The sequence below is a fragment of the Protopterus annectens genome, chromosome 8.part0, assembly GCF_019279795.1.
Source record: "Protopterus annectens isolate FY-2018-M chromosome 8.part0, PAN1.0, whole genome shotgun sequence".
Lineage (NCBI taxonomy): Eukaryota > Metazoa > Chordata > Ceratodontiformes > Protopteridae > Protopterus > Protopterus annectens.
This window is the reverse complement of record NC_056741.1, coordinates 1,772,763,142-1,772,776,230: the sequence shown is the minus strand read 5'-3', so window position 1 is coordinate 1,772,776,230 and position 13,089 is coordinate 1,772,763,142. Positions and strand designations below refer to the sequence as shown.

At 36.2% G+C, this 13,089-nt stretch overlaps 1 protein-coding gene across 1 annotated transcript in view; it reads right to left on the bottom strand.

The window, feature by feature from the left end:
- Positions 1-13,089, bottom strand: part of LOC122809630 (cytochrome P450 2D26-like) — an 844,591-nt gene that overhangs the window by 80,204 nt on the left and 751,298 nt on the right. Inside the window, exon 7 of the mRNA XM_044081265.1 lies at positions 12,487-12,674. Coding sequence (XP_043937200.1) covers positions 12,487-12,674 — 188 coding nt within the window. The remainder of the gene's footprint in view (positions 1-12,486; positions 12,675-13,089) is intronic.

Here is a 13,089-nt window from a genome sequence, read left to right as displayed (position 1 = left end):
AAATTAGATATAATGTGACAACACTGGTTGAAAATAGATACTACTTACATGACAATGACTTAACATTTAGAGAATATTTAGCCAGTTTACAGAATGTAAGTTCTATAAACAGTTACAAACAGAAACTGCAATATGAAGTGAGAGAAAAAAATAGGGTTACAGCATATTTAGATAGAGTGATGGGAGAGAAATTGATTGAAGTTAGGAAATGAGTGAAGAAGGAGTAAGGTGGTCTAACATATGAATGGGTATTTGTCCACAATTAGGAATATAGTTTATCCTAGGAGTTGGCACAGATCAGAGTCAGATTTTGGTTAGGAAGTTTTTCAGAATGGTTTTAAAAGACTGGAAGGAAGGTATTGACCTGATGGATAGAGGTAAGGAGTTCCAAGTGTTAGCAATATAGTACAAGTACAGACAATACCCAGCAGATTTGATAGGTTTGTGGACATACATGAATTTTTGTTTATTGGATTATAATGACCAACTGGGAAAACAGGTTGTGTAGAATGGTATTTAGTGCTGGAGAAGCAGATTAATAATGTATAATATGGATAATAGGTCAATGCCGTCTAATTTGGTTGATGTCCCTATGTATTATACCAGCAATGTAGAAAAGGTTAAGATGGTGTTAAAACACTGGCCGCTACTTTTAACTGATGAGAAAATCAAAAAGATGGTCGGTGATACACCACATTTCTGGTTTAAGAATCGTAAGTCCTTAAAAAGAATGCTTTGCAATCCTGAGAGAAGAAGAGATAGCTGTAGTGAGGTCATAGGGACATTTCCATGTAATCACTGCACTTATTGTAAGTACATCAAATGTGACAGTCAATTTATCCATCTGGATACATGAAGAAGGTTTAAGTTTAGGGTTAGAGTGGATTGTGCCCCTAGAAATTAGATATAGCTGGCACAATGTGAGTACTGCCAGTCTTTTTATGTTGAAAAGACTAGTCAAACACTAAGGGAACAGGTTAGGGAGCATTTGTATTGTATAAGAGTACAGAATGCTACCAGTGCCCTTGCTAGATATGTATTAGAAAGTGGTACTCCACATGAGTTTAAATTTATGGTGATGGAGATTGTAGATGAGAGTGATAGTCTCGCTGATTTAGAAAATAGGACAGAAAACAGTGAACTCCATTGGATTCTGAAGCTCAGAGCCAATAGGGGCTTTGGGTTGAATGGGATGGTGTCAGTTAAGCCTGCATTAAAATCAAGGGGCCTCCCAAAGTGATGATGGTCACTTTTTATATTTTTTGTCTGTGTAGATGTCTTTTATAGATGATAATTTGTATGGATGAGCACATTTGGTATTTGTATTATTTTTTTAATTGGTTTTAAATGTTTTTATATGATATGAGAAAAGGGGCATGTTTCTTTAAAATTTGTAGCTGATTGTTTAGTGACGTAATAGCGTATGGCATGCTGTTAGTACAGGTTAGATGTAATTTTGAATGGATGCCCCATTTTGGTCATGAGTACATGTTCTCATTGGTTTGGATTTGATTGGAATTGTGTATATATACTGCCTTTTTATTCTTTTATATGTTATGGTCTGATGAAGGGTGGCCACGGTGGTGTAGCAGTTAGCATTGCTGCCTCACATCAAGAGGTTCTCTGGTTCAATCCACGGCTGGGTTGCCTTCTGTGTGGAGACATGCTGTAGGTGGATTGGATACTCTAAATTGGACCTAGGCATGAGTGCGTGCATGTGTGTGCCTTCTGTAGAAGGTTGGGTGCCAGGCTGGCAACTCGACACCGTAAAACTCCACTGCCAATCATGAGCGGACGGGTGATCCACTGTGGCAACCCCTAACCGGGAAAAGAAGAAGAAGAAGAAGATGTTATGGTCTAATGAAGCCACCAGTTTGGTGGAGAAAGCACTTACTTGCTTTAACGAACAATAAAAATGTGATTTTAAGACAGACGTGTTTCGGTTAACTGCTTGGGTTCTGTTTCTAGTTATACTTCCTAACGTAACATCCACTGCTGTTATTACTAAGTTGAAACATTGTTTCTCATTTCATGGTATTCCTCACAAAGTTATTTTCTGACAATGGTACTCAGTTTACTAGTCAATTGTTTCGGAATTCACAAGAGAATGGGACTTTGTACATGTTACTAGTAGTCCATAATATCCACAGTCAAATGGTTTAACTGAACATGCAGTGCAGAGTGCAAAGCAATTACTTGAGAGGTCAAAGTGTGACAATAATGATGTCTTGTTGAATCTACTTTATCTCAGAAACATACCTCATGATGCTATACTTGGCTCACCTGCTCAGAGACTTCTATCCAGGAAACCAGAACAACATTGCCTATCAGTTGCAGTTTGTTGATGCCTAAAGCTAAGAACAACAGGACTATTAGAGTTCAAATACTCAGAAAGCATTCATTCCAGAACTCCAGTTATGATAAATCAAGCAGATGTATTTGTCCATTGAAAGAAAGAGAGACAGTGAAGATACAAATGGCAAAAGGTTTCAACCGGATTGGTCAAGTTGCAGGTATATGTACTGAGCCAAGATCCTACCTTGTCGAATCTGAGGGTGTGGAGTACAGGAGAAATCACAGACATGTTATTCCTGTGTCAGAATTGATATTGTAGCATTGTTCCTGTGATAGAGACTCTAGATCTCAGAACAACCTAGACAATGTTCCTGATCCAGTACATGTCTTAACTTCTACTTCCATTTCTGATGATGTTCCAGATGTCCAGAAAGTTGAACATTCTACATAGACAGTCCCAGTTGCTAAGTCTGATTCTAGTTTCTATGTCACATGATTTGGTCATATTTCTAGACCTAGTGTGAAATACACAGCGACCTGGACTTAACTTTATATATGTGTATTTAATTCTGTACAGTTGCATGACCAAGAATTATTTATATTGATTGCATGTCAATTACTGTTTTAACATTGCGTGTCTATGTCTCAAATGGGGAGGATGTAGAACAGAGTGTGTGTGCTGTGTCTTTAAGAACATTTCAAGGATCGAATGTGAATGTATAAATAGCGAACACGTGCTATACTCAGTGCCACTTTGAGAGTGCAGCCAGAGAGTGTACATGTATGAGTATAATAGCTAGTTTGTTTATAACTTTACCTACGTTGATGCATTAAGCCTCAATCCTGATGTGATTGTACATAATAAAGCTGCTTGAAAAGAACTCACAAACTCTCGTCTATTGCATCCTGACTAGACAAGTGGCAGAAAGTTAATAGAACAAAAAACAAAACTCAGGCTTAGAAATGCAATTACTAACTTTTTAAACTGCACATTAAACAGTTATGACTTGCGTTTCTAAGCCTGAGTTTTGTTTTTTTGTTTTCTAGTTATTATACTTGAGGCTTAGTTTAATGTAATTTACTGTCCATTTGTTTCCTGTAAAGTTAATAGAACAGCAGGTTTTGTTGCAACACACATTTTTTTGAAGACTAAGAAGGTTGAAACTCTAATAGCTGGTGTTATTGATTGATTTATCGGAAAATCTGACCTTCTATGAGGGAAGGAGAAACATATGAATTAAAATGATGGATTATCATTGGTAGTTGAAAAGTATGGTTCTCAGATGTATAGGAGCCTGGAAATGAACCCTTTGAGTTTTTACCAAACATGATACGTAAGCAAACAGTTGCTCAAAGGTTTGGTGGGACAGTTTGCCATGCTAAGCATAATTAGTTTTTTTTTACATTGTTTTGCCTGTGATGTTATAAGGAAGAGTAACAATCTTAGGATTTGTTAAATTTAAGAAGGTTTTTTTAGACAACTCTCCATAGGCAATACAGGCAGCATTTTTGTTATAAACATATATTTAAAGCTGTGTTGAGTTTATTAAAAGAAAATTATCAAGCTTTAAGTCTTTAGCTATTTAAAATAAACATATCAAATTTGATATCAGTAATTTATAATCTTTATATGGTTCTCTACTGTTCTCTTTACACACCAAGAATAATTTGTGTTCTGGAAAAAGCTCACCAAAATCTACATCTAATAGTCTCATAAAATATTATGTTTATGAATAAAAATGACACAGTCATAAAGATGGCTTGTAAATATGATAACTGTAGCATCTGTGACTATTTATAACAGGTTTGTGATACAGGTAACCTTAGGACAATCAATGTAATTTTCTAAATGCTTTTGCAAGTAAATTTGATAGAGTCCCATAATATACTCTGTTGACTGAGAGATATGGTTCTTGTCATTTTCACTTTTGTCCTAGCACCCCCACACTCACATTCATACAATACATATACAGTATACTATAAAACCGTTGTCGCTCAAAGACTTAATGTACTTAGACTATACCAATTTTTGTACAACCTGTACATACATAATAGAATTTACTGAAGATCATGGACTGAAGTAGAAATCTAATGCCAAGGAATCTCTGATTTATGATGTATATGTCTGCCTACATTTGATAAAGATTTCTAAATTCTGATTTTGATCTTCAGGTCATTTTGGTTCTCTTAGCAACTGATAGATATATAAATGAGACATCCACTCTACTGTATTGCTTTTAAATAAAATCTGTAACTTCTGCTTGCATGGCTATAAAATGAATTCAAGCCTGACATTTTAAGAAAAAAACATACATTACCAATGTAAGCCAGCATTAGTTATTCTATAATTTAAATTTCTAACAAAATTATTTCTTTCCTGCACTTTAACAGAGCTCTCTGCTGCAGGACTGAAATTAAAAACATACACTGTCTGACTCAGGATGGAAACTTAACTCTGAATTTCCTCACCTTGTCTTGGAACACCTGTCTTTTTCTTCCCTTACATCACATCAGTCACACAAACTTACTTGACAAGCTGCTTCCTCTGGCAGACAAATTAGGCTCTAAAAAGAAGACTAAACGAGAAGGATGGTTATCACTGGTCAGCTGAAAACTCAGTGATTATCATGCTGTACACTTCTTATCAATAAATGCCAGGAACCTTTTTTCAGATAGCTTCAAGCAAGTGCAATTTTGTCTTTAACAAAGTTCCTTTTTCAAGTGTTCCAGGACTTACTTCTGACGCTTGTCTCTAAAATAAATTCTTTTAACCAGATTAGGACAATTTTATGGAAATAGGCACAGCCACTATGTTTATTTCTTGCAACACTTCAAGTTATATATGAAGACTTGAGGTCAAAGCAAGGTACTTACAGACAGAATTAAAATTTGATTAGCAAATGGATGCCCCTTCACCTACCTATCCTATCAAAATTAAATAACTTATTGTGTGCTGCCTGCCCAAGTTTATCTTCTTACTGAAGCACCTACATTGAATTTACCATCCCAACCACAGAACATTTGTGCTGACTTTATCTAGGAGGGTGAATCACAAAGGATTTAAAAGATTTTACCATTACCACTGAAAAAAAGGGAGAGGAGATGCTATCCTGTATTTTCACTTTGTGTTTGCACTGCCCTCTCGCTCATATCTTACAAGATAGAGTTACCTCATTTTCCAGTGTAATTATTATGAAAATTTAACTGATTACATGAGCATCTTAACATGAGTATGAAAGGTGGCACAAGTAAGATTTGAAATAAAATTGTTTTAATATTTCTGATAGTCTAGGGATATGGGTCACAATATGGGCACCTAAAACATATACTGTAAACAACTCTTAATTTTTTAGATTGCCAAAGGGTTCATTTTCTTGGCTACCTTGGTTTCACAGTACTACTTTAAGTTTTTTGTCTTATTCTGAGTGTAATAGTACATTTTATGAAGCAAAGTCCCCTTTTGGCAGTATCTTCAAGTCAGATACTACCTTTAAATATGGATCTTCACTGATCCCTTTCCTTGCATGCCAGCAGAATGCCAGGGTGCTCTATATGCACTGCTTAGACACAGGGGCTTGCCTCAACATCTCCTTCTACTGTCATATAAATGCTTCATAGGCACAAATACTCAAAAAGGAATGCTAATAACCAGGACACAGTGATTCCTGTTACTTATATCAATGGTCTGGGATGATCAGGATATGGAGGAATTTTATGACAGATCCACACACAGCAAGTACATACATTTATTCAGAGATCCCCTTCCTCCTGGCTACCTTTCATGGTAGAGGCATTGGCATCCCTCTGTGACTATATTCATCAAATTTGTAAGTGGCTACAAATAAAAGAGATCTGGATAAAAGTTATGGATGCTGCCTCCTGGACTCTTTATACCAAGCTCCTCCCTAAAGGGAAGAAATGATTTTGCTTACTGGACCTGGAGGATAATCATTATTGCTTGATGCCTAGTAGCAAGGAAAGGTTTAGAACTGGGGTGTGTATTCTATTGATATTTAATTCCAAACACTATATATCTATACCATTTACTATTTTTCACAAATCTCTAATCTATGGTCAAATTTTTGGATGTGTTACATGTTTCATATATTCAAATTTCAGTTAAAAGCCTTTTGGATTATCTTTTTTATAACTTATTTCATGTTATAATGTTGAATTTCTATGTATTTTTGTATGTTATAAAATGTATTCTAATTTGTTATGGTTTGCTGTAAATAAACTTAAGTTTTGAGAAATAAGTTATATACAAATGTTTAATTCAGTTCTTTTCCTCAGGCAGGCTAAGGCATAACTTGAAGTACCATATCTGATGCCTGTAACTGAAATGATTTCTCTTATAGAACCTTTTTAAATACTTTTTTAAAACAATATTTGTTTTGTATTGATATTTTAATCCCCTATGGCATTTAAACTGTAGAATGTTTTTCTTCAAGTGGGTGTAGAGATAAATTAATGGGGATGTCCTCCTGCTGATAACATAAATCTAAATTAGAATAGTGTTATGTTGTAATAAATCTTTATTGATTTCTTCCTGTAAAACTTTAAATTGACATTAATAAATTCTATAAATAATAAGTCAGAAGATATTGTTTTTCATTCTATAGATTTCAATTTGGTTGATCCATCTCAGGACAATAAAGGTGGAATATTGTTGGCTTAATGTTAGTATAAGACCCAGATGTCATTTTATGTGCCCTTTGCAGGATATGATCTTTGCCCTGAAGACTTTACTTTCTGGTTTATAATATTTGAATTACAGTGATATAATATTGCTGGATATTTTAATGCACATCTAGACAAGTCTTTATGCAAAGGGAATAAACATTTACTGTTTGATTTTTAAGAGCTAAGATAGTATATGGTGTTTAAAAAGGTTCCTTAAGAGCAGGGAGACACCCATTTATATTTTAAGAGCAAGAAACTAGAAGCAGCTGATCTTTCTGTTGTTGCCATTTCTTTAAGACACACAAGTATGAAGACATGAAAATATTTAGAGAATAATTGTTCATGACTAAACTACTATTAAAGGTAAACATCCTAAAATATGTGCTGAAAACATCTAAAAGTTTTAATCTAAAGCTATTTAGTGTTTATCATAATATTATAGATGTTGGAATCAAAATTATTAGAGGCCAAAAAATATTGTCTATATTTTATTTATCAAAAATAAGCAGCCCACAAGTCAACTTTTGCTATTTTATTTCAACTAGCATGCAGGCTAGAGTACATCAGATTTCATTTGATAAGCTTAACATGCAACTCTTAAAGTAGAAATGTTGTAAAATTAATTATAATGAATATGTTTCATTAGAAACACTCCTCTGCACAAAATAAAGAACTTCTGAATCACCAGGGATCTTATCTAACCGGAATATATTATATTTTCAGTGTGTGCAAGAAGACACTTATTTAGGTGAGATTTTCCCTGAAGACCAGAGGAACAAATATGTCTATAACATAATGATTTAGTTATTGAATCTGTGGGAAATGGTCATTTCCTCATATTATGAGAAACTATTTGATGAGCCACTAACAGTTTCAGCAAGTTAGATTATGGCATTCCTAGAGAAATGCACTACTTACAAATATAAATCTTCCCAGTGTGATTCTGGCATTATCTAATAATAAACATCCTGACCCTGATACACTTTCTGCTGAGATTTATAAATTATTTTCCATATGTCTTGTTCTTTACACATTGTTGTTATGTTGTTCTTTCTACTTTAGGTTCAGACATAAACTCTCCATTTCCCTTACAAAAGTAATCATGAATCTTAAGCCAGATAAAAATTTTAATGTTTGTTGAAATTTGCAGGCCAGTAACCTTCTTTCTCACTTGCAAAAATTCAATCCATCTGAAATAGCGTTTATACCACAGAAAAAAGTTAAGACAGTTAACCATATTATATTAAATTACCAATATAATTTATCAAAAACAGAAAAAAATGTGAATAATTATTCTATAGATACCCATAAGGTTTTTAAGCTGGTTAAGAAGCATTAAATGGTTCTTATATTACATTAATTAAAATTTCCAGTGTGATCATAGATGGCACTGATTTATAAAACTTTATAAGATAACCAGTCTACTCCATATTATTATTAGTGTACACCATATTTTGACTGTGCACATAATGTTGATGTGATAATTTAGACTACAAAGCACCTCTTTCACCAACCTTACTTTTTATTTGCACTTTATTATTTAAAATTATAGAGCATAATATAGAAATAAAATCAATCACAGGAAAATATTTTCTGTTAAATGTTCTATTTTCACATTTGATTTGAGGCCATCTCTTCAACAAATTCATCATTAATGCATTTTTCAGTTGGCTTAACAAATGCAGCCTACAACTGGATATAAAATACATCCTAATAATACAAAGATACTGATGTCATCCAAACATCCTCTATTTTTAAAACTCATCTTGCTACCAATGTAAATTTACATTGGTGTACTTTGTCTAGTTTAGACCACTTAATTAATAAACTATTATATCTGCCTTTTGATAAAATGAAATCAATAGTATAGAAATTGCCAAATGTACAGCTTTGTAGGAAGCATGTGTTTTATAAAAGAATGTCTTCATAGTGGGTGTTTTTTCATTTATAATTCTTTGTTCCTGCCTTATTATAGTTGGTATGCAAATGGTTGCAACTATGGTAGAAGTTTATAAGAAGGAGTTGGATCCCAAATAGGCCATTTCAGTTCCTTTATTCTCTTCAAATAAATGTTAGTATAATAAGTAGATGGACTCCAACAGGCTTTCAAAATTTCAACAATTTCAACAAAATGCAAATTAAAGGTCATGCTGCTAAATGCTAAGAGTCTAAACATGAAACTGCACTCATTGCAAGCATTCTTAACCCTGGAAGATGATGACATTTGTGCAGTCACTGAAACCTGGTGCAAAGCTATGGAGAACACCCTAGCCTTCCCTGGTTACTCATCCTGTCATACAATCATACCCCAAACTGTGGGCAGCAAAGCAAAAGAAGGTGGATTTTTCAATATATATTAAAGACACACACACACCTCCAGGCTGGTCAAACAGTATGATGCACAGGAGACACTCCAGGTGCAGTTAACCATTGACAAGACCCTTATTCAAATCATAGCTAGTCACAGGCTCCCAAATTTGACTCAAGATGCCCACTCCACCTATCTGGACCTCTTTGAATCTATCAAGATTCAACCCTTTACCCTGATCCTGGGCGACTTTAACTACCCAACCATAGACTGGGAAAAACTACTCATGCCAGAATGCAAATGCCCAGAGATTCCTCATTTTTATCAATGCAAATGCCTTGGAACAGCTAGTTGATACCCCCACCGGGCATGATAATATCTTGGACTTGGTATTAACCAACATGACTAACCACTGCAGCACCCCCTACAATATCATCCTCCCTGGTAACATCTGAACATAAAGCAGTCACTTTCAAAGTCAGCATCTCCCCTGACACCCCTGTAGCTAGGGTCAAACAAAAAAAAAACTTCTCCAAACCTGATTATAATCTCCTGATGGATGGTATAAACAGCTTCACAGCTCCCTACCCCTCTGTAGGAACTGGCACCAAGGTCCAAATCTACATCAAAGTACTGTAGAAGCCCTTATAAAGATGCATGGAATCAGGAATACCTGATAGGACAAAATCATCCTCTGCAAGGAAGAGTAAACCTGTCTGATGTACCTCTGCAATGAATAAACTATTTAACAAAAGGAAAAAAAATTCTGTCCAGGGCCAAGAAGGAGCAGATACCCAATTGGAAGCAATCTCTCCTTAGCCCGAACAAGCAAATAAGAGCATTAGTGAAATCCTCTAAAACCAACTTCGAGTCCAAATTGGCCACATCTACAAGAGACAATCATAAGGCCTTCTTCACATATGTCTGCAATCTCAAAGGAAGCACCCAGATCTGTTCAGAACTGGTGGTCAAGGACATCGCATACACAAATGCTGTAGATATAGCCAACCTACTGGCTGACAGATTCAGCAAAAACTTCACCCATCTGGCCCCCCGTCAGTAAATCAGGACATCCCCAGTACCTGCCCCTCTCCCCTTATCTCTAGGGAACAGGCCATCACTGCCCTCTCAAAGGCAAACAATATAGCCTCCATGGGACCTGATAACATCCCAGGCTACATCCTACATAAATTCAGGCATGAACTTGCAGCATCATTAGGCACCCTATTCAACCAAAGACTGAGTGCTGGCTTTGTCCCAGCCAAGTGGAGGACAGCTACTGTCATCTCTTTACACAAAGGTGGACCCTCCACTGATCCAGGAAATTATAGACCCTTCAGCCCAACTAGCCTGATTTGCAAGGCAATGGAATGGATTATCATGGACCTCATTAACAGGGACATTTGCAGCCTACAAACACTTGACCCCACACAGTTTGGCTTTGTCAAGGGAAGGTCATGTCTGTTAAATCTGGTCAACTTCTTTGAGACACTCACCAAAACCATGGACAAGGGGAAGATGGTGCACACTGCCTACCTTGACCTATCAAAGCCTTTAACACTATTCCCCACTTGGGCATAATAGATAATCTCTCTCAAATAGGCATCAATCCATATATTACCAGATGGGTAGCGAACAGGCTCACTGATAAAACCAACCTGATCAAAATAGGGAAAGCCACCTCAAGAACCAGACTCCTAACAAGTGGCATACTCCCAGGGATTGGTCTTGGGGCCTCTGTTATTTGGGATATACTTCTCTGAAGTGTAGGTCAAAGTTAGTGGGCTATATCTGACCATGTTTGGAGATGACTGCAAGCTGAGCATGGTCATCAATTCCCCAAGTGATGTGGACGTCCTCCAAGTAGGTCTCACCCAAGCAAATGACTGGTGCCAGAAACATGGCCTCAAGCTGAATGCCAAAAAATGCATCATCATCCCCTTTCAGGAGAGTGACATCCCCGTGTATTATCACATTAATAACAACATCCTAAGCACACAATCAGTCGTGAGAGATCTGGGTACCCAGGTTGATAGCAACCTGACTTTTGACCACCGTGTTGCTTCTGTTGTACAGAAAGCTTTCTACATGGCCCACCTCATAGGTATCTCATCCAGGGAAAAGGAGGTCATAACATCCCTGTATTCGTCCCTTATAAGGCCAATTATCGATTACAATGCCCCCTTTGGCATGTACCTCACAACGCACATGCAGCAGCTGGAGAGACCACAGAGGTTCCTCACCAGGAGAATCCAGGGCCTCAAACATCTACCCTACACAGATAGGCTAAAAGCCCTGTTCCTCTACTCACTTTCATGCAGACTTCTCAGAGGTGACCTCTGTCTGGCATACAAAGCAATTTCAGACCCTGCATGGCTGGGACTGCTGCACATCCACAAGTCAAGATCCACTTGAGTAACGTGCACGTGTGATCTCAACCTGGTCTGTGACATCAATAGGACTTGTTGGTGGGACAGATTTGTGTCCCAGAGACTCCCCCATCTGTGGAATACACTCCCTCTCCACATGAAGCAGAGTACCTCATTATCCCTTTTCAAGCACAACCTGGATAACTGGAAGGGAAACAGGAAATACACCACTGGAATTACACCTGTGTCCCTGCTGGACAGGGGCTTTAGGTGCTGACTTGTCTAAACATGGGATAAACTCTTGGCTAGGCTTATAAGGGCCTCAGGGCCAATAGCCTAGTAACTTCCTGTGATCCTATGATCCTATGATTCTATGATGGAATTATGAAACAAACAGTGTGTGATGAACCTTTTAAATTATGTGGTAGGACTTTAATATATAGCATGAATGTGCTTCTTTGACTTCTTAAGGACTCTTTTTATGCATTATCCAAATTCGCTTACAATTAACAAATAAACACAGAGTAATTTCTAATAAAATCTGTCAGTTAACTGGCTATAACCACACAGGAGAAATTCATCATTTTAACATGCAGTTGTAAAGCTTTCAGTGTATTGCCAAATATATACTGGGAAGCTTCAGATGAAGATAAAGCAAATTAAAAAGTGGACTGCTTTGGCAGACAGAAAATGCCTATCATGGTCTACATTCAGTATTAATTACAATGGTGCCTATTGCATCCAGATAATATGCCACCACTTTTCAAATTATATCTCCAAACTGGGCAAAATAAATACGTTTCTCAGTATTTCACTGAGTTTTTGACTCACTGGTGAGATGGTATATCCAAGAAAAGAAACTTCTTTAGTGAAACAGTGGGAAACTCCAAATGGAACTATAGCTGCAAATCGTTGCACTTCGTGAATGAAAGCCGTTGTATATGGCATGTCGGCTCTGTCCATGTAACTTATTTCTTCTTTGCCATCAAAAACTGAATGTATCTCACCGTAGCACTTCTCTGTAAAATGAAGATAATTATAGTAATTTTAGCACACTATATTAAATCTAATGTGTTCATTTTATTTATTGCACCTTAAGCAAACAACTACCTTTTACAGCATCAATAAGTAAATAAATAGGTAGATAGATAGCGAGATAGATAGATAGATAGATAGATAGATAGATAGATAGATAGATAGATAGATAGATAGATAGATAAAATAGCAGCATGTGTTGTTATACCAGTAAGGCATATTTATAAGTAAGTAAATAAATAAATACATAACTACATAAATAAAATTGCAGCATGTATTGCAATATCGATAAAGTGCATTCGGCTAATTTGGCATTAAATTTTTAAAGTGTATTCTTATTAGTAGGACTATTGTGATCCCTTGCCAGTGGTGTTAGAAAGTTGTAAGATATGATTATTA